The sequence below is a fragment of the Haliotis cracherodii genome, unplaced genomic scaffold (genome assembly GCF_022045235.1).
Source record: "Haliotis cracherodii isolate W230 unplaced genomic scaffold, xgHalCrac1.p SCAF_7, whole genome shotgun sequence".
NCBI lineage: Eukaryota > Metazoa > Mollusca > Gastropoda > Lepetellida > Haliotidae > Haliotis > Haliotis cracherodii.
In genome coordinates this window covers 23,676,380-23,702,662 of record NW_027266330.1, presented here as the reverse complement: position 1 = coordinate 23,702,662, position 26,283 = coordinate 23,676,380, and the positions used below count along the sequence as shown (strand labels likewise).

Sequence of the window (26,283 nt, the reverse complement as noted above, 5' to 3'; positions counted from 1 at the left end):
GTGTGCTGTAGGGTGTGGATTTGAAGCATTATAAATATGCATATTATCATTATTATCATCATTATTATTGTTGTTCTTCTCGGGGCGGTCGGGTAGCCTAGTGGTTAAAGCGTTCGCTCGTCACGCCGAAGACCCGGGTTCGATTCCCGACATGGGTACAATATGTGAAACCCATTTCTGGTGTCCCCCGCCGTGTATTGCTAGAATATTGCTTAAAAACGGTGTAAAAACATACTTTCACTTTTCTTTTTTTCTTTTTTACTTCTATCTTCTTCTTTTTATTATTATTATTATTATTATTATTATTATTATTATTATTATTAGAAAATAATTTTTGATTAAATTCAGCTGAAGTCAAGAATGATTTGGCAAGTTTAGATTAACTGGGCATTTCTTTGGGCTTTTTAGTTTGTAGATATATATTTTTAAAAAAGATAACTTTATGCCAAGGACTAAGCGTTAGTTGGAAACCTTACAACTTTTCTTGAGGCTGCGCATATGTAGTTTGCTTCTCAATTCAATTTCTTTATTCAGTATAAAGGCCACAGGCCCATGTACAAATAAATATTGACATATAGAATATACATATTGGTGCAACATTAAACAAGTATTACAAATGGGATGAACGTAATACAATAGCCTCTTTAATATATTTACAGCATTGAAGTAAATCAGTTAGCTTGCCTGAGATTATATGCTTAAATAACTGAGATTTACAATATATATTTAGAATGTGTTTCTGTCTGATATCATCATTTATCATATAATGGGTAGGTTTCTCGGCAGGATAAAACCAACGGATAAAAACGATATCCGTTGGGGCCATATGCGGATAGAGATGCAAATATCAAAGGTCAAGTAGGACTGCTTTCACTGTTTATAAACAAACATGGCGTCGCCCTCGTCATTCGGCAATCGAATCAGAATTAACCATCGGGAATCTGGATAAACTACAGAGATAACTTTTATCATTATCAAATGAACAGTCTGATATACTTAAAATCAGTGTCTAGCTGTGACGTGGCTAACGCATTTTATAAGTTTAGGCAACTTTGGAGATATAAATTTCGAAACAATTTTTCGAGGGTACGAAGCCTAGCCAAGCGGGATCAATAGCCATATCTGTGCTTGTAGTCCTCTGCGGCTGGAAACCTCCACAAATTAAAATAGTTGGATTTTGTCGAAATATGTTTGAATTGTAACCTTGTTTCTTTTTGTCGTTGTGTGTATATCTGATTGCACTTCTTAACGTTTTGACTGGACAGGCCGACTGTCAACAACGTCTGAACGTGGCCATGGAGTCTCATAAACTAGGGTTAGAGTAGCTTCCCTTGGACAAAGGGCAGTTACTCTAGCGGACAGACTGAAGGATTGCCGCGAAATGCAAGTAAAAACCATTGTTGCTTTGCGTATATGTTGCTTCGCCACTGTATAAAAAAAAAACAGATTTTAGTTGGAACTATATTGGCTACGGTCACTGTCCGACTGACACATCACTATCCCTGTGACGTAATAAATATTAATGCGCGCATTCCAGGAAAACTCGCAATGTTTCGGTAATGTTTGTGAGTGAGGGAAAGCGATTTTGAAGCACAGAATTAAAGAATGACATTATATGATAAAGGACATTATATGATATCGCCAAGGCTCGCTAAATACAATGTTTATTCCAACTGCAGGATATTTACCATCCCCAAACACACTCGCGTGATAACCTCTATATAATGGACATGATAGCATAAAATGTCATTCAGTTTCAATGATGTTCTTACAAAAAGGACAAAATCTAAAATTAAAATCAATATTACTTTTTCTTCCAATATTCACCATGATATATAATTCTCCAGTTTTTAATAGTGATTCTTCTTAGTTCTTTACAAGTGATTTTTAAAATATACGGTTCAATAACAAATGCTCTTTTGAGTGACGAATAAAATTCTAAATGTTCATAATCATTAACTTGTGAATGCCATGTTTGTATATAACAATCTTTAACTCTTTGTGAAAATTCACATATAAATAAATCAGTGTGACCAACAGATTGATTTTCCCATACAAAAACAAAACCATATAAATACAAAATATTCTTAATGTTAGTAGCCCATGTAACTCTTCCTACTTGTTCTAATCTATATAACATATTATAACACTGTATATGATATCTTTCATTTGACATAGTGGTTAGTTTACACCAATATTTCAAACAATGTATACATTAGTCTCACAATACAATTTATAGCGTCCACATTCACCAAAAATAGCAACATTTGTGTACAAGATTTCCCGACACCAATTAAATATTTACAAAATCTAGTTTGTATGGCTTCTAAAACATTCCAATTGTGGGTTCCCCAGATTTCTGAACAGTAAAATAATATTGGTTTTATTTGCGTATGAAACATTTGAAACAATATTGGTAAAGGGAACAATATTTGCTTATCCGTAAATATATCCATTTGAAAATAGAGTGGGTGGCATCAAAATATACAATAGTGGCTATTGTCTTTAGGGTGGCACGAGGTAAGCGAACCTATCACTCCTGAATTGCATTTTATCGATGAGGCTTTAATGATATATTAGGGTTTAGGGGTAACAGTTGTTTTACGCCACGGTGAACAATATTACAGCTACATCTGGCCTCTGACACGTCGATACTCAGCTGATGCAGCTGTGTCTGGAAAGAGGAGCACAACACAGTAGTGAGTGAGTGAGTGAGTGAGTGAGTGAGTTGGGTTCAACGCCGCTTTTAACAGTATTCCAGTTATATCACGGCATGTCAGCTTAATGTGGGAGGAAAGCCCGAGGTGATGCAGGTCTCAGACGTTTACCACTTCGGTGAAACCCACGAGCACAGGTATGGTGCTGACAAACCTAGAAACATAATCAGGGCGAACCGGGATTCGAACTCACTATCATAGGTTTCTGGCTTGCCCAAGGGACGCAACTCTGCACAGCGAATCGCGGCGCCTTAGACGACTGGGCCACCCGGGCCAAGCGAACAATGTATTATATTTAGTCGAATCTGAGGACACATTATTTGTATTTGCCTTTTTCTTCCGAAACTACGAATGCCTAGTGTTGCCATTTTCGTTGGGTAAAAATAAAATTAGATCCTGGAATTACGACAATATTTATAATAGTTACGAACTTATCCCTCGTTGTTACGAATTTGTGGAGAAGGTTTCGCAAGTATAATTATTGAGTCCGTCTGCTGAAAATAACATGATTCTTCAAAGGAAGGTAGCACTGTACCAGTATTTCATCATATTCAGAAAGACCAACGAGGAAGAAAATTTCTACCAGCTTTTCAGTCTTTTTATATTAAGTCTAAATTACGACAACAAAGTTAAAATAACGAGATATAGTTTTGTTTTACCAAAGAAAACAAGGCTTTCGTTTGAAACATTGTTTTTAAAATACGACATCCCCAAACCCTACGTTCACAACCTCATATTGCACTTTCGGTGATATTATTTAAGCCGTTATCTAAATATTGAACTAGTTGGAAGGAATGTACTTTTCATTTCCGTTGGCAGGTGACTCGGAACAGTTCGGGCGCACTTTCATTGTGCGTTGTATGGGCGAGCCGGACGTTACCGATGATCTCCGAATGTTAATTGACTCAACGATTCCGCCATTGTGAAATTTGAATGTGCGAGTGAAGAAGATTACACCTAAGTTTGCCACGTGAAAGAAGCCATTTCGTCGCCGATTTCCATTGCAACACACTCAGTAGACATCAAGGACTCTTAATGTATGCTTTTGAAGTCTTTCCAATCAAAGCTTTCGGCTAAGTCAAGAAGAGCGTTTTTCTGAACGCGCACCTGCTCGAAACTGGCAAACAATGGCGACCAGCTACAACGTGAGGTTTTATCATCACCGGTGATATCCCGATCTTGTCTTTTCTCATTAATCGGAATAATTCAAGCGGTTTGTGATATTAGTGTTGTGGTCTTCTGCATAATCAACATGTTTATTGAAACACTAGAGTTCACGATTCCTGTGGAATTGTGCAATATATTTTCCTCACTTCAAAAAGGACCTGCGTCTAATGTTGAATTTCCGGCTTCCGTGAACTCGTACGGCACAACGCAAGATGCCAGTGTGCAGGTTGTGTTGCGCTCAAACAAACTAACGTTCAAAGTGGACGGTGTGTCGTCAAATGCTAGTATGATATCAAAGAGTGAATGTAAGACATTAAAACTCTCTGTGTTTGATGTGGATCGCACATTAATGCCTCAAGAAAGTGACAATGACAACTACAATACTAATAATATGTCCACAGTACAAACATTGCAGCAAACAGTGTATTTGTCAAATCCTGCCAAAAGATTACATGAAAGTTCTGTGTCTATGCCACAACCACCTTCTAAAAGCAGTAGGACTTCTTTTTCTGAGTCTCCAAGACCCAGATCACCTGTTCATGCTATTCATCGTCGTCCACATTCTCAAGCCAGTGCAAGTCCTTCTAACCACTCTCAACAGTCAAAATCCAAAAATGACACTCAAGTGAACGTGAAACAAGAACCTGAAGATCCAGATTTAATAGAAATAGAACCTGACCCAGAACCTAATAATATTGTGCCAAAGAAAGAGACTCCATACATGCAAATAGATTATTCATCAGATGTACCTCATACGCAAACGTCCCAAGCAGCTCTAGAACGACTCTCTCATCCACAATCATCACATTCTCAATCACCCGGTTCTTCATCATCGTCCTTCCATCAAAACGTTCCACATGTGCCAGATTACGCCGAACCCAGTACTAGTCAAGCAAGATATGGTGACCAAAGTGCAGATGACTTTTTAGTATTCCAAGATGAAAATGATGACGGCGATGATAATGAAGCAGATTACAGCAATGACGGTAATTATCATTTGAAATACATTTTTACAGAACTGCTGGTTTCTTCATAAAAAGTGCACTGTGCTCCAAATGAAAACTAAATCCAATTCAAGTTCCAAGTAGTTATCAAAATTGTTTAGTATCTGAAAAGCTTGGACATACAAGTCCTTTTATATTTAATGAAGTGTTGCGCAATTTACGAAAAGACTATTAATTATCTCTCTGATATCAGGGATTTATCGTGACCTGCTCTAAGGCTAGTGTTAGAACATCCCAATAATGTAAGCCAATTTTTAGCAAATTAACGAAACAAATCCCCAATTGGCCTGCCAAGGGAACTAAGATTGGGTTTTCTGACTATGAATGGCTAAAAGGTAAGCTAACAAAATAGCTTAAACTAGTAACAATGATAAACAGTCTTGTTTTGAACGAGATAGAATAGACTAGAACGGATGAACTTAGATAAATGTAATATGATTTGATAAAGTGTTTACTTCTTGGAGTTGCACTGAACAAAATCTGGTATTCTTTTTGCTAGACAGTACCTCTTCAAATGTTATATTTTAGACAGTGTCTGTGTGGAATATATATAAGCTTGGAAGTACAACAGTTTTAGATCATGTTTATGCTATTCTTCAGTGTGTGATAACAAACAATTTGCCAGGCTGCCAGCAGGACCCATAGACTTTGGAAACTGCAGGGCCTGACTGAACTCTTCAGGGGACCGTCCTCATTAAAATATCACAGCTTATATCTACAAATAAATAGACAGGGACATTATCTGCAGGTCGTAAGGACCCATATACATCTAAGCTATGGGCCTGATGCGCGATCTACCTGCCACGGGCCATTGGGCCATCCAGCCTTTCGTGACATTTTGTCTCTCAACAGTTTAATTTTGGCAGATTATTGGCAGAATTCTTCAGAACTAGATCTTTTTATGGTGACCAGCAGTTCTATATTATCTGAACTGTGCTTGATCATTGTATGTAATCAAGAATCTTTGACATCTCCTGAGTTGTGCAGACAGAACTGAACAAAATGATTGAACAATATCACTTCATTGTGTAAAGGTTGCCTCTTTTAAAAAATTAGGTGCAACTTTCAAACTGTGTCTTGAATTGAAATTTGATGGCAATTGGACCTTTAATTTCTGAGTAGATGCAGGTCATTTCATTGTGATGGGTGAAAGGTCACCGGTATACATCACTTTATATAATCCTTATTTTTGATCACTCAGAAGCAACTGATGGATGTTGTTTTTTATGTCGGTGCAAAAATAGCTGTTTTATTGTAGAAATTGTTTTTTAATTTCACTTCAAAATTTGAACTATATTTGTCTGCACATTAACTACCCCAGTGATTTCTGCTGAAACCTGGAGGGGGGTTATTACTGCCTGTGATCGGCAGTTGAATCTCTTCTTGATGTCCTTTCAAACATTGTTAATTGGGGGTGACCACAACTACTGGCATTAAATGTCATGTATGCTTCATGAAATGATAATGATAGTTAACTAAAGCTTTTCATCACACTCATTGATAGATGGCTTTAACATTGACTTCCTGTTTTAGCCCCCACAAGAGTTGTCCCCCTTTGTCTTTTCCAACTGTACTAGCTATATTCTTGATGATGATACTGTCAATGATCCAACACAGGCTCAGATTCAATAAAGATATATTAAACGTGCATGCATTATGAGTAACTGGAGTAATTTTCTGGTGCTTTTTTTTAAGTTAAAGTAAAATAATTCAAGCACCAACCAGCCATACAGATACATGCACTTAGTTAAGTAATAAGATGGAAAGACTTGATTTGCTTAAGTAATGCTAACTTGGCCTGGTTAGATAATAAATATTAGGTTTTAATGTACACCGGAAAAGTAAAAAAAAAAGAGGGGAAATGTCATAAAATCAGAGTTCATCCATCTTGTCACTTTCCATGTTGACACACCCAGTGCCACAGTACAGCGATGAAGGGGGCGTGGTTCCTGGCATCACAAGGTAAGTCCACACACTGGCTTCCTGATTCAACTGTGGCATGGGCTATCTCATCAACAATAGACGAGGTCAAAATATTGGTAAATTACTGCAAATTAAGATCTTAATTATTGATGTACCGTACTTGACGCAACAATACCACAATGTTTTAGATATCCAAGGTTTTTTACACGAACACACATGCACTGCTTACGGAATAAAGTTTGCAAGAATGGATGGCTCTTGTTTGTCTTTTACACATCATTCACACTTTAGTCTTTGGAGCTTGGACGTATGCAAGCCTGAGTTGGATACATGAGCTAAGCACATACATCACTTATTTTAGAAGGTCAAGGAGGCATATGGTTTTTCCCTAAGTCGTTTCTTTGTCATGGAAAAGGGTTGTGATCTTTGTTGAACATTAAATGTTCATAGAAAGTGATGCATTGATTAGTTTCTTTGTAGATTGTATTGTTAGGTCAACTATGGTACATCAAATATTAGAAACTTTTATGTGATTGGTTTCACAAAATATGGAAAGTACAGATGATGAAGATAATTTGTCTGTTTTATTTGGAAACATTCAGGCTTACTTTGCAGAATTTTCCTTTGACCTATAATACACATAGGGTTTTGCATGCATTGACACACAAATATCTGATTTGTCATTGTGTGATACTTCAATTTCATTGACTGAACAAATTAAGAAGAGAAGGTTTTTTTTCATATTTGTTAATGAAATTGAAGTATTGTGTATGACTATGATAGCATTATATAATCTTACTCTATTCAACTGTTTTACAACTTTGGTAATTTCTCCTGTAAGTGCTAGGAAATGTGTTCTCTCACATTCTGATATCATCCCATATTCATTTGAATTGCCGTTTGTAGTGACAGAGTTGAAAGGGAGAGTTCGTTTTATCCTCTGTAAATGTCAAGAGATGTAACATGGTTGAATATTGTAAGGAAATTTGTTGTACCCAATGTTGATATATTATTGAGCATTTACGAGGAAGTGATACCCGTTTTCCAGAGTGGTATTTTGTGATTGATGTTGATTCTGTTATCCAGATTGTGACATTTTACAATAGAGGGTGTAGTTCATTTGATATAGTACATGTTGTACTTGGGTTTTCAACGACAAAGAGACTATTGTCACTAATACTGATGCTTGCATTCTAATGAGCAAAGTTAAGCTTTGTGGAGACACTTTGGTTGCTTTTATTTACACTGGTTTCTGTTGAAACTGAAGTTGTGTGGATCAAGATGTAGACACATTTGTCAAAATCTTTGGACTTCATCATGTATCAAGGTTTAAGGTGCCTTATGATATAATACAACCAACCAAGCAATCTTGGTTATTTTCATCAAATTTGAAGTGTGAGCATGTTATTAATCTTGATCATGCTGTGGGGGTATGGGGCCTTGTTTCCTTATCTGATTATGTAGAGTTGCCTTTTTTAAGTCGTCAAGGCAGGGAAAATGAGAGAATTGGCACCATGCTGTTTGATAAGGATCTTGATCGCCATGGAAAGATGGATATTTCAGATCAACTGTCTTGTGACAATGCGCTGATATTTTTCCCCTCATTTCGCATCATCTGTGTGGATGTCATTCCTTCTGACAAGTGAGTGTGCCACACTTGTGTGTAACAGACCAAGCTAATGATTTCACCATGCAGCCAGTCATGGATTGCCAACTTTTGCACATATCACAATCCACCTGGTCATTGCTGTGATACTTGACACTAGAGGGTCTATTGTATATCTTATTTAGTATTCAGGTATAGTGTTTCTTCCAAAGGATCTTTTTACTTGAGCTCCATATTTTTTATTGTTGTCAGAAAACACTGAAGTATCCTCCTTCTTTACTAATAACGGTCTAATTTTCGTAGGCCCCACGTTTAAAGCATTTCATGCCAGATAGTTAAATATGTGTGTTAGTCACAAGGACCTCGATTCACACCTGCATAGCTATGTGTGTCACACTTTCTTGGTATTCGTTAAGGAATGTTGATGCTGCATTGCTGCCATGGTGAAAAACCCAGCCAGCACACTCTCCAGATTGTCGTTTCCTGGCTTTCTGTCATACTATTTTGTAGCTAAGGTTGTTCTCCTTTCCAGGTGCCTCCTGCTCTGTACCCTCCTCCTCAAGGGTTTACAGATTTGAGAGAGGAAGCATCGGCTTGAGACATGACTCTGCAGCTGAGTTTTCCAATGTTATGACCTGGCCTTGTCCTCAGTGTTCAATGGTCTTTTATGACTCTGTCGCCATGCTTGATCACAGAGAAGTGGTTCACAAGAGGAACATCTTGACTTGTCCTTGTGGAAGGGTGTTTAACTCCAAATCGGTTTTAGGCCATCATCTGAAGATGTGTACTCGCTCAAATCTAAGTAGATAAAGGCAAGGCACGCTTGTGGCTTTGGTATGGTAGTCGATTGGTACAACAATCATGATTATGGAAATGTTTTCATCACTTGTCAAATAACTGACCTTGGTCGGTGTTTTCGAACTTACTGATATATTTGTCTTCAAGTGCAAGCAGTTGGATTATTGTGGAAACAAATCTCATTTAAATGAGATCTGTTACTTCGATTATACCTCTCTGTACCAGATCAGAGGAAACCTCCCTTGAAGATCACTTTCCGTGAACTTGGTCGCCCAATCTAAATGATGGCTGCGTTGCTTCTTGTCCCAATCAGTGTTCAACTTTCTTAAGTGATTCAGCAAAGTTTTTTTAAGAGTGCTCCAGATGACTTCTTGAGCAATTGATTTTTCACTCCAGGGTTTCTATTTAAATTGGGTTATTACATTTTTCATTGGGTTACCAATATTTTTTCACTTATCTATTCATCACACTATTGGGATTTCTCCCAAATTAGTGAACACTTTAAGATTAAAAAAAATGAAATAATGTTTTAGATGTTTAGAACTGTTCTAAATATATAGGCTTAACTTGGAAAGTAAATTAGCTCATAATTGTGTTTCGGAAATTAGCTCCTTTGTACACATCCTGAAAAAGCTTCAATGGGTATTTACGTGTGCTATTTTTATAATTTGAGTTTTTCATTTAATGTATGAGTTTCTCTACGCAAGTATATTGAAAGTAATTGGGTTATGAATATTTTGGGTGTGTATTTTACGCAAATAAAGTGCTGATTTGTAGCTGTGAAACCTTATTTGAGAAAATTCCATTTGTACAAATGTGAACCCATACCTTAAATGGTTTTATTTTGGTGGTTGACACGTAGCTCAGAAATTACGAGATGAATGTAGTGTCCACAATAAGATACACAAAGACTTCCTCTATTGGAACTTGTTGGTTTAGTTCATTTTCAACATAAAGAAATCAGGTTTACTGGTTTAAATGCTTTGCTCACTCATGCTTAGAATTTAGAAGCCTAATGCTGATTAGCTGATTAGAATGTTCACCTGACATCTGATTGGTTGATTAGAATGTTCACCTGACATCTGATTGGTGGTAAAAGTAAGCATGTGTAGAAGAGGTCACGCTGCCGACTGGAGATAGTGTGCTTATTGTTAAGTGAGACCAAGTGGAATTGCATTCTCTTGGAATGTTTTTGCATGTTTTTATTCTGCTGGAGACATTCATACACATTTGTAGCTTTTCAATGTCCACCAAAAATATAAAGGCGTTGTCAAATTTGATTGGTTATTCTCTTAACAAGTAAAACTACTTTTTCATACTGAATACTAGCAGAAACCTTTTTGTTGCTTTCAGGAAATGGCAGTTCTGCTTTTTTGAGCCATTCTTCAGGCAATCTGGCTGGTTCTGATGTTTCTCATGGCAGAGTAGGCTTCAGTGTGAACACTTTTGTAGGCTACCCTGGTTTGGTGAACCTCAAACCTTGTCGCCCCAAGAAAACGATATGGCCTTGCAGGCAGTGTGATAAAGTTTTCACTAATTCAGGAACATTGGCTTATCACAGGGAGGCTATTCATGATAAAAAGATATTTCAGTGTGAATGTGGGAAGGTCTACAAATACAGGACTGGTCTCCTTTCTCATCGTAGAACTTGCATTATACACCGAACACCAAGTTAAACAGTTCCCTGATAGATTGAATTTGTTGTTTAGGATTTTCTCCCGTCTAACTGAAGATTTGTGGTTGGATGAAACAATTTAGCAGCTTTTTGTTGCGTTTCAGATTATCAACACCAAATGGCACGACTGAACAAACTTTCACAAGATTGGTCTTTTAACCAGGCTCAAGCTCAGAATTTTGCTCCAGTCATGTGCATGAATATTGTGGACAATTCTGTTGTGCAACACAACAAATTTAAATTGAAACCACCTAAAAAGCAGTACCCCTGTCCAAAGTGTGAAAAGATATTCCAAGATCCTTGTGCTTTGAACTACCACAAAGAAGCCATTCATGATAACATTACATTTGTATGTGTTTGTGGGAAGTCATACAAGTACAGAACTGGACTGTTCTACCACCGAAAATCGTGTTCTATGTACAAGGCTCAGATTGAGCAGGGAGACTAAGTTGACACAGATTCACTCAGAGTAACACCACCACCCTGAAGGTCTCATAAACTCTGTATTTGTACTAGTCATTCACATGTTGTTCTGAGATGTGAAGAGCTAGCAATTGAAAATGAATGGTTTATAAGGACAAAGTTAGCATAACAATCTGAATATGACATAAGGGGGCTGTGAAGCCCAGTGGAGAAAACTTAAGTTTGTTACCATTCATGTTGGACACAATCTCATTAAAATAAGATCTTAGTTCTTGCTGCCGCTAAACAAAGATCTGAGGACATCCCATTACGGGTCACGTCAGACCGACCTTTCGCGAACTTTGACTGACCAATGGAATGACCAATCAGAAGGCAGCTTTCTCGTGGTTTACAGCACTAATTTCAAATTGGCGACTACGCTTCGAAACATATTTTGACAATTCTCGATTACAGATTTGAAACCTGAACAAAAGAAATTCTGGAATGGCTAATAGATGGTCTAGATTATATGGATTCAGTTGTTTAACCCGTAACTATCGTTTTTAAGTTTTCGAGGTTGCATGATTAGAAGTCACATTCCGACTGTCACTTTCATAATCTGGTAAGCGGTGCTCTGATTGGTTGGATGAAAGGTCGTTCTGACGTGACCCCTAAAGGGATGTCCTCAGATCTTTGTTTAGCGGTAGCGAGAACTGAGGTCTGATTTTAATGAGATTGTGTTGGACAATTCCAGTGCCTTGATGTTTCTACTATATTGGTAAAAGTGGCATAGTTGACTCTTCTCTGTCTTGCTAGATTTATCTTGTTAAGGTTTTTTCGTTGGTTGGTTCGCTGAGAGACGCACATTTACTGCTTCAACTCTTATTGTCAAATGTTGAAGATGTCTTTAAGATGAATGGGACACAATTTTTTTTAAATACAGTGATTTATCTTGGGTTATTAACTAAATGCCCCTAGCAGGCAAATTGGGGAAAAGTTTTTGTTTCTTTAAATTCAGAGGTATTTTGCGATTGCATTTAATGCAACAATATCAAAAGAAGCATTAATACCTGTTCCTATTAGACTTGTTATGAGTGAATACTTCTACAAAGCCAAAAAATTGTTTTTTTAGTTATATGTATTAATACATTCTAAAAGAATTGGAAAATGTTAGTTTCAAATTGAGATTTTTTTGTTGACATTTGCTGTAGACATGGGGCCGAATATTGGACCATGAGCAGGTCCAGATAAATCCCTGTAATATTAATGTGCAACGGATACAATCAAGGTGTAACATTTGTTTGTGCTCCTGGACATCTCAAACACCTGGGGAAGCATATTACCGTATTCAACGTAATAAGCACCCCTTTCTTATAAGCGCCCACGGGGATATTTTGCTAATATATTGGCAAGTGAACAATCCCAATGAGCACCCCTTCCAATTGATCAATGTACACAAGACTTATTTATTCGTGCATGATACGCACTCGTGTGTTACAGGCACCCTTAATTATGGGCATTTAAATTCTGAAAAATATATCTGTCGTGTGTAATACGCACAGACTTGTCTTTTATATCATATTAGGCTGTCAGCATACACCACAATATTGACGATCTTTCAGCTCTGTTTTTCTTTCTTACCAAAACTATATACTGATAAGAGCCCCCTTTTCCTATTTTTGAGAGCGTCCTGGGCGCTTATTACGTTGAATATGGTATTTGTAATTCTGCAAGGCTTCAGCATATCTTCAGGATTTGTTTAGTCAACTTGTGACCTGTTCTTAGAGTGAAAGCAACCCAAGACCTATTTGTTGGTATGACAATATATGCTGGTCTTGTGCAGGGTTAGAAAATAACAGTTTTTGTCCACTAGTCCTTATAATGATAACATATAGCAAAACCTTTAAAATGGGCCAATTTCTACTAGTCCTTAGGATACTTTTACTATTGGGCAGATTGGTAAGGACTAAAGGACTAGTGCCAATTTCTAACGCTGCTTGTGTACATTAATGGCTTGTGTACTTAAGTGTATGAAAGACATCAACTATCTTTGAATCTTCAGTTGTTAGTGAAACTTAGGCAAATTAGCACAGCCTTTTTGTTACTTTCAGGTACGAGTTGTTTGGGTGGAAACAAAGCTGCCACTTCTCTAACTGTGCCTGAAAGTAGCTGGAGGACCGCTAAGCAAGAGCAGCTTCTTACAAATCCTCCTCAAAACTTCTGCTTTGACTTTGATCAGAATGTTCTGCTTCATAGGCTTCAGACCGAGGTTTCTTCTCTAGCGAACCAAGAAGTAAAATATCCTTGTGTCGAGTGCATCAAAACATTCGCAACTCCAAATGCTAGAAAGTACCATGTGGAATCTGTTCATGAGAAAAAGACATTTTCTTGTATTTGTGGCAAGGTGTACAAATACCAGCCAGGCTTGTTCAAGCACCTTCGAGCATGTCCAATCTATATTGCGAGTAAACTTCACTAGGATAATTAAGTAGCATAATTTGTTGTATTCAGTGAATAAATGGCTATAATAGTAGGTTGCCGACTTTTGAAATAATTGGACAGCTTCTGGGTTTTGTGGTTGAATGATGACAAAGGGAGTTTTCTCTTATTTGGGATCTTACTTTAAAAGTTTGACTTGAAATAATCAATTTTCATTTACTTGATAAACATTAATACAAATATTCCAAATGTTCTCAAAGCAGGATGTTTATCAAATAATCCCCCTCCCCCCAAAATAAGACATAAAATAAATTGCAAATAACCAATTAATCTTGAGTTACTTGTGTACAAGTATGCATAAACATTTTAAAAGCAAAACAATATGACACTTCTTAATTACCCAGTGAGTCCTTTTCACCTTGGACACCTATATTTCTTAACAGGTCTTTATTTGCTGATCAAAAGCAGGCATCCCACATACATGAACTCCTCCGCAGTGAATAATTCATAAAACAGGTGCTACATGTCACTTATTGTTAGACCTTTATGTCACTGTTGTGAACTTGTACAACCTGCTACACACTAGTGCCAGCTCTCAAAAATTAGAAGTGACCTGAAACAACAAGTTAATAGAATTGTTATTAAAAGTGTCTACTCTTAGGGTGTTAAAGTAACCAATAGACTGGACCCAAAGAAGTAAGAATATATCAAATACCTAAAGAAAACGATCACTACCCAGTGTGACAAATGACTTGCAAGTACATGGTCAGTAGCTCAGTTTTTATGTTTATCCCTGCCTTACCCATTAAGTGTTTTCATTCACATAAGTGGTCCATTCCTATAATTTTCACAGCTCTGTTGACTTAACGCCAAATGGAATCTGTTTCTGCAGATAATGTTGATTGGTTATTCTCTTGCATTGGCCATTTATTTTTATACAGTTCAGTTGCGAGGCTTGTGGGAGACATTGTGTATGTACATCATGAATACAAATGTATGTTCTGAAGAATTATATGTAACGTGAATGATCTGAATAAAAGTCATTGAAAGATTTACATCAGGTTTTCATTTCCTTCACTGCCTGGATACTTGTGTCTAGTTGAGGAACCACTTATTGAAGTTCGCCTTGCTAGATGAAATATCAGTGGACAGTGACATGCTAGAATTAAGCTCAGTTACAGCACAGTGTCAAAGTTCTGTGGACCAGGGAATGTATCCCCACAAAGTGGATGAATGCAGCACAAATGGAGGTCATTTTTCTAAGATATATCAAGTGATATATATCCACAATATGTGAACAAGTCACGAGTCAATTCTTATTTTTTTGTTCCTTTCAGATTATCATGGGAATTCATTTGGACAATCTTTAGCACAATGTGAACAAGGAAGATATTCAAGCAAACATATCATGCCAAATTTATTCCTAGGCAACACAAGACAATTGTCTATGTCCCACGTAGGGCCTCCCTTGGGGACAGTGGATATGCTTGATGTAGATCTCTCTTGTGGAACCCAGAAGCGAGTTTGGCCTTGCACCCAGTGTGACAAAGTTTTTGCTAACACAAGGTCCAGGAGAAATCATATAGCAGCCATTCATGATAAGGTGGAATACACATGTGTTTGTGGGAAGACGTACATATATCATCCGGGCTTGATCAAACACCAGAAGACCTGTAGTCAGGTTGTTTTAGGTCTTCAAACTTGACACCCTCATATCCTGTCATTTTAGCAGCTATTCAGACTGGCACTGCCTGCTGATGTAAGTTTGCTTAACATTATCGTTATCCTAAGGGCAGTTTTCACTGTTTGGGAAAGAAAATCTGTCATGTTGAATTGCACCCCTGTACACTTGAGACACTTAGAGATAACAAGTCGTACAAGTCGTGTAAGGCTTTCGATCGTCCATCACTACATATCAATATAAGGTTGAAGAAGGATAGTGGTTGGTGTGTTCACTTGTCACAAGGATTTGGGTTTGATGCCACACAAAATTGATTTCTGGGACACTGGTAAAGATAACAGTTATGGTAGTTTTAGCCTAACAACGTGAAGTCACCTTTTATGGGTTCTACCCCGGTTCTTCACAGGTATGAAACTTCTGAAACATGGACACCAAGAAATGTAAATAAGAACTATGCTGCATAAGTTGTGCATTTTCTGCCTACAATTTAATATGTTTTTATTATACATACATTCCTGATTTTAAGTTAAAAAGCGACAAGATGGATTGGAGCTGATAAGATTTTTGTTACTTTCAGGTCTTGACCAGGGACATAATACTAGTCAGTCATGGGCAGACAGGATGTACAAGACAAAACTTGCTTCCTATTTTGCTGACTCTTTGTATCACAGACGTTTAAACTTTTCAAACCCTGGTTTAAGACCTTCTGGTTCTGTGTGCACGGAATGTGGGAAGGTGTTTTCTAACACTACAGCTAGGAGGAATCATATTGAAGCTATTCACCGGAATGTCAGCTTTGCTTGTGTTTGTGGCAAAGTGTATACATACCGACCAGGACTGTTGAAGCACCAGAAAAACTGTAGTGTCGCACTGATTAATCAGCCTGCTGCAGGACCCTTGAACTCTGAAGGATGGAAAGTGACATGATAGTTGTTGAACATGCCAAGTGATAAATTCCAAATATATTCACGGTTTTGTTCTCGGAGGAATGTAAACTATTAGATATTTGATGGCTGATGTGCAAGGATATACGAGTGTTTGGTATTAAGCAGTGATGGTGCCGGTCTCCGACTTTATCCACTTGTCCAAAGCTTCTCTCTAGTAAGATCAGCTCCATATACTAAGTCTAAAATCGACTGAAAATACAAGCTCAGGCTTGTCGACTCAAACGTTTTTTTGGCACAGACTGGTGTGCTTGAAAATTGTTGTCTTTGTAGAGCAGTTTGCATTTCCACATACAGTACTATAGGATTTGAAGGATTTATCATTTTTAGTTGGTTTTCTGAATCGTAGCCTGTCCCTGGTTCTGAAATTGAAGTCTTGAGTCTATTGGGAAGCCTTTTGTTTGGCAATTCAACATGCAAAACTGGTTGTATGCTCATGTTCCTGTAGAAGCTCGGTAACTATGTAACAATTGCTTGAATTAGATTAAGTAAAATTGGTGGTTTTTGTTGAACAGGATGTGAAAAGAATTTTTTTGCTATTTTCAGATAATCATGCTTATTGGAGCTTGGGTGGATTTAACCATTCTTTTGGTGCCCTGAATGTGAGGAGAATGTCCAATCAGCAGTTAGAATATGCATCATTTCATGTGCCTGGTGAAACAAGAAATCGGTCTTATCCTTGTTCTAAGTGTGACAAAGTTTTTTCCAATGCAAACTCTAGATGGTATCACATCAAGTGTGTCCATGAGAAAGTAAATCTGACCTGTGTTTGTGGGAAACAGTATTCATACAGACCAGGACTTCTTAGGCATCAGAAAAATTGTAGTTTGTTTTCACTTCAAGAAAACAAAAGTCAAACCGATGCAAAACCTAAATGATGATCTTGTGAGTTGACGTTGGTAAGAGGATTCATAGAGCTCTTGTTCGCAAGTCTGAGAGTGAAACATTACATGGACATGTCTCCGAAAGTTCATTCCCGTATTCGATGTAATGAGCGCCCTGCTCTAATAAGCGCCCACGGCGATATTTGCTAATATATTGGCTTGTGAACAATCCCAATTAGCACGCCTTAGAATTGATCAGTGTACACATGACTTATTTCTTTGTTTATAATATGCACTCGTGTGTTATATGCGAGTTTAATTCTGGAAAAATATCTGTCATATATAAACATTTCAGGCTGTCAGCATAAACCACAAAATTTACGATCTTTCAGCTCTGTTTTTTCCCCCCCCAAAATAATATTCTAATAAGAGTCCCCTATTTCTAATTTTGAGAGCGCCATGGGCGCTTATTACGTCGATTACAGTAATACTACATACGCTGCTAGTCCAATATCAATTGTGAATCAGTTCCATGATACACACCCCCTTGTAATTGTAATGATAAAGTCCTGCATCCCAAGACAGTTTCAAGTTTCACTTAACTCGAAGGTTTATTCTGTTGTTTTCTCATTGTTCATATTTGTGTGATGGCTTTACTCACTCCAGTCGTCTCTGGTAAGACTAAGAGTTTTGAATGGGTCGTATACTCTTTTGTAACACAACACGACTTCAGTCACAGAGATCAATCTAGGTGAAATAGAATGCATTGAAATTTGTTTACTGAAGCTTAAAAGATCTTGTCATTTAAGATCTGAATTTTGTTTCTTTCAGGTTTTGGACGTTCTATGGCAGGGTACGATAATGATCAAAGGATAATGGCCGCCAGTCATAGTCGCTTCAGTTTTGCACATCCAAATTTTTCTGCAACTAGCATCAGGGAAGAGCATTTTGATAGAGGCCAAGACAGTTCCTTTGCTGAAGAAAGCCACCTTAGATTATACCCCTGTCCGCAGTGTGAAAAGTCATTTTCAAATAAAAGTGCTCGATGGAATCATATTGAGGCCATTCATGAGAATAACAATTTCCGTTGTGTATGTGGGAAAGTGTACTCGTACCGAACTGGACTTATGCGGCACCAGAAATCTTGCAACGTCTATATTATGTCTTTGGATTCTGGTGCGAGTTAAAAAGGGAATAAATAATCGTCATGGCATAACAGTCAACAGTAAACACCTGTTTGTCCGTCTTCTGATCCCTGTGTGCTGTCTTCTTTGTCTACTAGGAGGTTAAATGACTTGTGCATTAGGAAAACTCTTTAAGTAGGAACTGATTACATTGTAGTTCTTCAGTCTTCAGTCCAATTTTGTCATTGACTTGCATAATCCCAAACTGTGTCCTGAACAGTTAAGAGTCAGTAGCATCCCTGAATTCCCTGTGAATGTTTTTGGTAGGATACTTATGTTCAAGAAAAGTGATATTTATAACTATTGTCAAATAGGCAATCACAGCCTGTTTGTTTCAACAAAAAGACAGATATACTGTATCATGATCTGTAGGATCTGTTTAAAATGGTCCATGTTTCAGACCAACTTGTTAACAGTCTGAACGATTATTTGGGATATAGAGAATCTCACCCGAGTGTCTTTTGATATCAAATATATCAACGAGTGTTGATATATTTGATATCAAAAGACACGAGGTTGAGATTTTATTTATCATCCAACATCATTCTTTCAACTTTTTCAATTTGTAGACAGTAATTAGCAGTGACTTCAATGTAAAAAGTACTGCAAACAGCTTCAGTAGCAGAGCCATTAGTGATGTCATTTGATTGTGACGTCATGGTAACCAGTGATGTCACAATGGTCTGCAAAGCATTGTGATGTAATTTCATTGCAGCGATATCATCCAAGCGATATCTCCTGTGGGAGCCAGTTTTGGATGATAAAGTAAACCTGAAAACCACTTGAATGACAAGTTCATGTATTGAAGAAATTTAGAACTTACTTTTTGTTGCTTTCAGGTTATCGTGGTTACAGAACCTCAGTTGATCCCACTGAAGCCTTTCAAACTGCTAGCAGTATTGGTCACTTACCTAGGCAGGGCACTCACCCATGTAATGTGTGCAATAAGGTCTTCTCCAATACTGGAGCTCGATGGAACCATATGGCAGCTATTCACAATAACAAAATATTTTCTTGTATCTGTGGAAAGGTTTACACTTACCGAACTGGCTTGCTCAGGCATCAGAAGTTGTGTCAGATGTTTCTTAATGTGAACAGAGCTCATTTTTAATGTTAATGTACAACCTGAAATCTTTTGAAAACATGATGGTTTTATATTTGATCTTTAGCTTACGTAGGCTTCAGAATTTGTTTCAATGAACACACGTTTTCTACTGTGATCTACCAGTTGTTTGATTACAAAATACCCAATAAAACTTAAAAGAATTTTAGTCAAATGATCGGAAGAAATTATATATGACAGTATTGTACCAGGAATATTATATTCTAATATCTTGTTTGTTGAGTTGCGGAGGGGAAAGAAAATCATAACTCATTGTCTGCATGTTTTATGTGCATCCTACTCCACACAGCTGTATTTAGGTGTGTGTGGTGTGAAGTGATACAGAAATCCTTTCACTGCAATTTACATGTTTGATATTTTACCTGTGTATTGTCAGTTCTTGTCTTGTGTGGTAACGATCTGACACAACTAAACGTTGTGATATGTTTCTGAGGCATAATCATTGCCATGTTGACTCTACTTAGCGTTGCGCAACATACAAAGTGTATTTTATGCCATTCCTTTTGTAAGTAAACATTTGAAAATAAGTCTTGTTGTTCCTTGTGCTTTATACCCTTGAAAAAGTTTTACTTTAAAAGTGAGGCTATGTTTTTCAAGGTTGGTGATCTCAAGAAACGATGGTTCTGTACTGGAGACCGATTATTCAGTTTTATGATTTTGCTCAACATGAAGTGGACCAATATTTTGTACAAGGGAAAATGTCAATACAAGACCACTTTTTGCTTACTTTCAGATGTTGATGGTTGTGGGAGTGCTTTCCAACACGGTCCACGCAATGCTCTTTTGGAAATAGATGAGCGAGGGGAACGAGTGTTGTGCAGTATGAACCAAGGATTATATTCGGGCTCATTCCGTCATTCTGAAGAAATTAGGACTTTCCCATGCACTGAGTGTGGTAGAGTGTTCATGAAATACCGAACATTGCGCTACCATATTGAAACTGTACACGAACAAATTGATTTCTCATGTAATTGTGGAAAAGTATACAAATTTCGAACTGGTCTTCAGAGGCATATGAGAACCAGCCCATTATGTGCTGCTAAGAAAAAGCATGTATGATTTATGAATTCAACCCTTTGACGATTCAGCTAAATGCAAACATGTGCAGCTGGGTGTTGTGTTTCTCTTAAACCGACAACTGTTCTGATCTTGATGGTTTCTTTTCAAGCAGTTGTTCAGGGAGAGGTTCTAATACAAGTTATATGTTTTGGTAGTTCTATCAACTAACAGATTGATGAGGAGGACAGGGCAACAGTGGATGTTCATTTGAAAAGGCATCGAAGTGATTGCCTTTTGAATTTGTGAAGGTGTTTCCTTTCTTATATTTCAATGCTTGGCATTGTGGGAAAAGGATTCATTCTTGTTGACCAAGTACCTGTGCATATTGTGATGTGAAAATTGGGGCATTCCAGGAGTCTTAGATTGGGTGTCGTGTCTGTTATCCTAACACAGAACTGCCCAGAAAATTGAGCATCATTATTTCAAATACATGGTGTGAGCAGGAATATATTACGACTCTACTCCTCAATTCCTAATGACTTAGAAACACCTTGGAGAACATGTTCCTGTTTAGTTGATTCAGCATTGGAAGGAAATAGACCTAGACTTTTTGTTATTTTCAGATTATCCCGATGAGCGATTTTCTAGTCAAGTAGAGGGTAGAGGCTATTCAGGCTTGGCCTACAATCAGGACTTTGTTCAGGGTTTCCAGGCTGAAGGGAAAGGCTCATTCCCATGTTCCGAATGTGAGCGTGTATTTATGAATCCAAAGACACGAAAGTATCACATGGAGACTGTTCATGAGGAAATGACTTTTATATGTGTGTGTGGGAAGATGTACAAATACAGAACTGGTTTACAAAGACATCTGAGACAGAATGTGGATTGTGCCTTTGCTAAAAGGGCATTGGATGAATCAAGACCTTGATGTTTCATTTATGTTAAGAATTCCTTGACATTCAGAATGAGTACATGTCCTAAACTTAACAGACTTTCAGGGATCAGAATATGCAGAATTGTACTGGAATATTGACATACCAATCTATTTCTCAGTTCCATCAGGCTTTGGCTGTGAAAGGTGGTTCTGAAGGAACTCGTGACAGTGAATCTCAATTATTCTTTGAACAAGTTTGTTGAATAAAAGAAAATTGAATTAACCTAGATTTTGTTTTTTTGAGATGATCATACAGTGGTTGAAGTTGTGTGAGAGACAATGCACATGCCGATGTATTAAATGTTCCATGAATTGCACGAACATTGCAAAACTGCATTTTGATAGGAAAGGCCGCACAGTTGATGATCTTACTTCTTCTGACGTTCAACCTCTGGATATGACCTTGTTTGCCTTCTGTCCCTTCAGCACTCATACCTTGGTATTTGCAACACAATCAAATTTGCAACGTACTATGTAATAAAGTCATGTCATTGAACTAGAGCAAGCTTTCTTGTTGCTTTCAGGTTTTCAAAGCTACACAAGTACATTTCCCTACAGTGGGCAGCCCAGTTCTGGTTATTCGAGAGATGCTTTGAATGTTGGTGGTTTCCCTTGCACACAGTGTGACCGTGTGTTCACGAACTATGTTGCAAGAGTCTATCATGTTGAGACTGTTCACGACCAGGTCGTCTTTATGTGTAACTGTGGAAAGGTTTATAAGTACCGAACAGGCTTGCAGAGACATCAGAAACGTTGTGTTGTGATGCAGATGTCGAATAATCCTGAAAAACATATGGACCATCACTAAACTCAATCACACTCGACAGACATTTGATGCAGGTGATTACTTCTTGTAGAAATCACATTTTGTAGTATGGTGAATCATGGCTTCATGGTGCACTGACAGCAGAGGTACATATTGGCATCATCTTACATTTGTGGTAATGGGGGCGGTAAAAGACATTGCAACCCCTTCATACAGAAATAACTTTTGTGACATTAATATTAGTACAAACCTGGGGCCACGGGAGGCTCAGTCGTCTGAGGCGCCATGTTCTGCTGTGCATCCCTTGGACACGCAAGAAACCTAAAGATTGTGGGTTCGAATCCCAGTTCGCCCCGATTTTGTTTCTAGGTGTGTCAGCACCATACCTGTGTTCTTGGGTTTCACTGAAGTGGTAAACGTCGGAGACCTGCATCACTTCAGGCTTTCCTCCAAAATTAAGCTGACACGCCGTGATATGACTGGAATACTGTTAACAGCAGTGTTAAACCCAACTCACTCACTCACTAGTACAAACTGTTGCAGATATTGTTGTTTCCCAGTTTGAGGAATGGTTGTTCATTGGGACCACACATTTGACTGGCCCACCTTGTACAGTATTAAAGGCAAGCCTCTGTCTCCAACTGTTATTGCTGAAAATATTGACTTAACAAGCCAATTCCTTCTTGAGATACTCTGTTTATGAAGCAATTGAAAACTAATGTTTGTTGTTTGCATATTGAATTTTGTCTTGCACGTTCTGATGTGTGAAACTGGTGTGAAGTGCTCTGCGGTCTCAATTAGAGTTTTTGTTGGTTTCAGATTATGGTGGTTATCACGGCTCAGTCCTTGATGATAGTCACTATGATGGCACCTCTGTCAGTCAGCATCTTCAAACTTTGGCTGAAAGTGGCGCTGAACAGACTTTGTTTCCCTGCCCCAAGTGTGATAGAGTGTTTGCCAAAAATGTGGGGAGGTTGTTTCACATGGAATCGGTGCACGAAGGACGCAGTTTTACGTGTGTCTGTGGCAAAGTGTACAAATACAGAACTAGCTTACACAAGCACTTGAGGCAGAGCAAGCTTTGTGCGGAAGCAAGCAACAGTTATAGTTCGCCACAGTAATGGATTCTAAACTCAGTAAGGTCTTGCCTTTTAGATCTATTTTATGATGATGGATAGTGTTAAACTTGCATTTGTGGCCGGCTCACATAGGATGTGTAACAGAGAAGGGCCATGTCCTGAACAGTTCTTGATCTCAAAACTAACTGGACTTTATAGGATTAATGGTTATACGTCAGAAGGCATAATGGAGTTTATGTGATGGTTGTTCTTTTGTCATGATCCTGATGGGCAGTGGTTGAGAAATCTTAAATGTTTATCTGGTTTTTTTTTCTTGAAGATAAGTGTGGTGTTCCTCCAACATCTGAGTGAGGTTGTTATCGATAACAAATTACGCTTGCATGAGAAAGGATTCTCCTGTATTTTCTTTAGATATAAATCCACTGAAGCTTCAGAGGAGATGGGTGTCGCATTCATATTGAGTCGCATTTTTGGCTAGGGGCCAGTGGTCGCATTCTTTTGGAGATACATTAATTTCACGATTTACAGTTTATTGTTAAATAGCAAAAAACTTCATGGTTTTTGCCAGTCACTAATGATTCATATTTCTTTTTGACTTTTATGTTTGAATATGGACAAGGCTTCAGTCGGTTTCACTGTCTGCATGACCAGATAGTTTTTATGCATATCTAAAAAATTTTGCCAGGTCTCTGGTAAACTAATTCCTACGACATTTTGTATTCTTGGGACCAACAGCAGGTACCAGGTAGGATCGGATACCCGGGTAGTAATTTTAAAATTGCCCCAGTCCAAGTATAATGGGCACTTTGGTTATGTCTGGATTGTGTTTCAATAGTGGACTGAATTGGAACCTTTTTGTTGCTTTCAGGTGGTGGGGACTTCAGCAGATCTTTTCAAGGCTCTAGTTACTTTATTGGAAACCCAGTTGCACAACCATCCCACATTTCTGATAGCAAACAGATTAAAAAGAATGAATATCCATGTTCGAAGTGTGAACGAGTGTTCACTAACTATATGGCTAGGCAGTTTCATATGGAATCGGTTCATGAGGGCTTGGTCTTCTCCTGTGTTTGTGGCAGGGTGTATAAGTACAGGACTGGTTTGCAGACACATCTCCGGAAGAGTCCCGTTTGTGCAGCCTATAAAAATGCAGCTAAATTGGATCAACAAGCATTAATGTGAACACCTTGTTTGTGATGGTGACGACTGCAGTAGAAAGAGTAAAAAGGTCGCCTGCATAAATCCATGAAGATATTTTGGATATTTTCCTAGGTTTTTGAGTCCGACAAGGGTTATGTGTAAATTTTGAGCATTTTATTGAAATGTTTCTGTACCAAAGAAGTGCCTACAAACACATTACACTTTTGAAGGTGTTCCTATAAATGTCTTGTGTTTGATTAATCAGGGCTACTGTTTTTCTGATTCATATAATTAAGGATTGGATACAAGTCAAATTGACTTACTGGACCTGCTTATTTATGTCTACTGTGCATGAAATGAGAGATTGCCATATGAGCATGATCTAGAACGAGTCTTTTGTTGCTTTCAGGATTTTGTGCTTATGGACAAGCTGGTGTGGACATGTCGAGACAACACCAACAAAACCCACATCAAAATACTAGCATTGGTGTGTATCCATGCCCCAAGTGTGATCGAATTTTCACAAACTATTGCACTAGATTGTTTCACATCGAATCTAAGCATGAAGGGAAACTTTTCCCTTGTGTTTGTGGGAAAACATATACCTACCGAACCAGCTTGAACGCTCATCTCCGAAAGAGTGCACAGTGTGTAATGTTCAGAAATAGCCAGAAGTCTTACCAATGAACATGCCCTTTTGAGCCCTAGCAGGATTTCTCAGTAAATGAAGCCTTTTCCTGCTTCCAGATTTACAGGATCAAGGGCATTCAGTTGAAGAAAGTAGATACGTTGGTGGATTCTCTGGTCAAGCTCCTGGAAACTACTGCAACAACTCTAGTCGATCTCTCCCTTGCTCTGAATGTGGTAGAGTGTTCATGACATATGCAGCGAGACTGTTTCATGTCGAGTCTGTTCATCACGGTTTAAGTTTTACTTGTGTTTGTGGAAGAGTTTATAAATATAGAACTGGTTTGCAAACTCATCTGAGGCGCAGTAAGGAATGTGCAGCTTACAAGGAAGCTGAGAAGTTGTCAAGATCTTGAAGTTTGCAGGTGCAAAAACCTATTGACATCTTAGTTTTGTGGAGAGTGTTGAGGTGAACTTGAATCCCTGTTTTTGTTGTTTTCAGATTGTCATGGTAATGGAGGTTATGCGCAAGTTGATAGACTTTATGCAGGAGTGTCTTCCCAAAGACAAAGGTCTAGTCCAGGTGTCTGGCCTCAGGGTTCCTATCCATGTTCAAAATGTGATCGCATATTCATGAACCATGTAGCTAGAATATACCACATGGAGAGTGTCCATGAAGGCATCAGCTTCTCTTGTGTCTGTGGAAAGACGTATAAATACAGAACTAGTCTCAGGGCACATCTCAGAAAAAGCCAGTTGTGTGCAGCGTTGAAGGAAAGTCAGCATCAAATGCAGTGAATGTAAACTTCCTGCTACGTTGACCAAACATTTTGGTAATGGATATTGTGTATATTTGATTTGTTCTGATTTGGGGTCCATTGGTCTGATGTTTGAAATCATGGATACCATGAGCAGTGTGCAAAACGAACAGTAGAGCGAATCGCTGTGGCTATTAAAATTCTTATCAGTCTACGGTTGTCTGATGGTTAGAGGGGTCAGGTTGAACAAAGAAGTATGGCTGATAACCCATCTTTGGGATAAGTTTGCTTACACATTTTAACCTCATTCAACTTTCGTTCATCTTGTCAATGTGATAACATCTTACCACATTGTAATCTACAAATAAATAGAAGTTTCTTTATCCAGCTTAAAATACAGCTAGAAATATGTTTGAAAAAAGTGTTTTATTCTTGTTCCAAATTGTTTCAGTGTGGGAGGTCTATCTTCCAAGGTTCTGGCCACTTGAGTATA

At 38.0% G+C, this 26,283-nt stretch overlaps 1 protein-coding gene across 23 annotated transcripts in view; it reads left to right on the top strand.

The window, feature by feature from the left end:
* The first annotated feature begins 3,630 nt into the window (after positions 1-3,630).
* Positions 3,631-26,283, top strand: part of LOC139447746 (uncharacterized) — a 166,463-nt gene continuing 143,810 nt past the window's right edge. For 12 of the 23 annotated variants that reach the window (XM_071229229.1, XM_071229228.1, XM_071229214.1 and 9 more), the window contains exon 1: positions 3,631-4,870. In XM_071229229.1, coding sequence (XP_071085330.1) covers positions 3,970-4,870 — 901 coding nt within the window. In that variant the 5' untranslated portion in view covers positions 3,631-3,969. The other 11 variants (XM_071229227.1, XM_071229232.1, XM_071229225.1 and 8 more) reach the window with 11 other exon arrangements.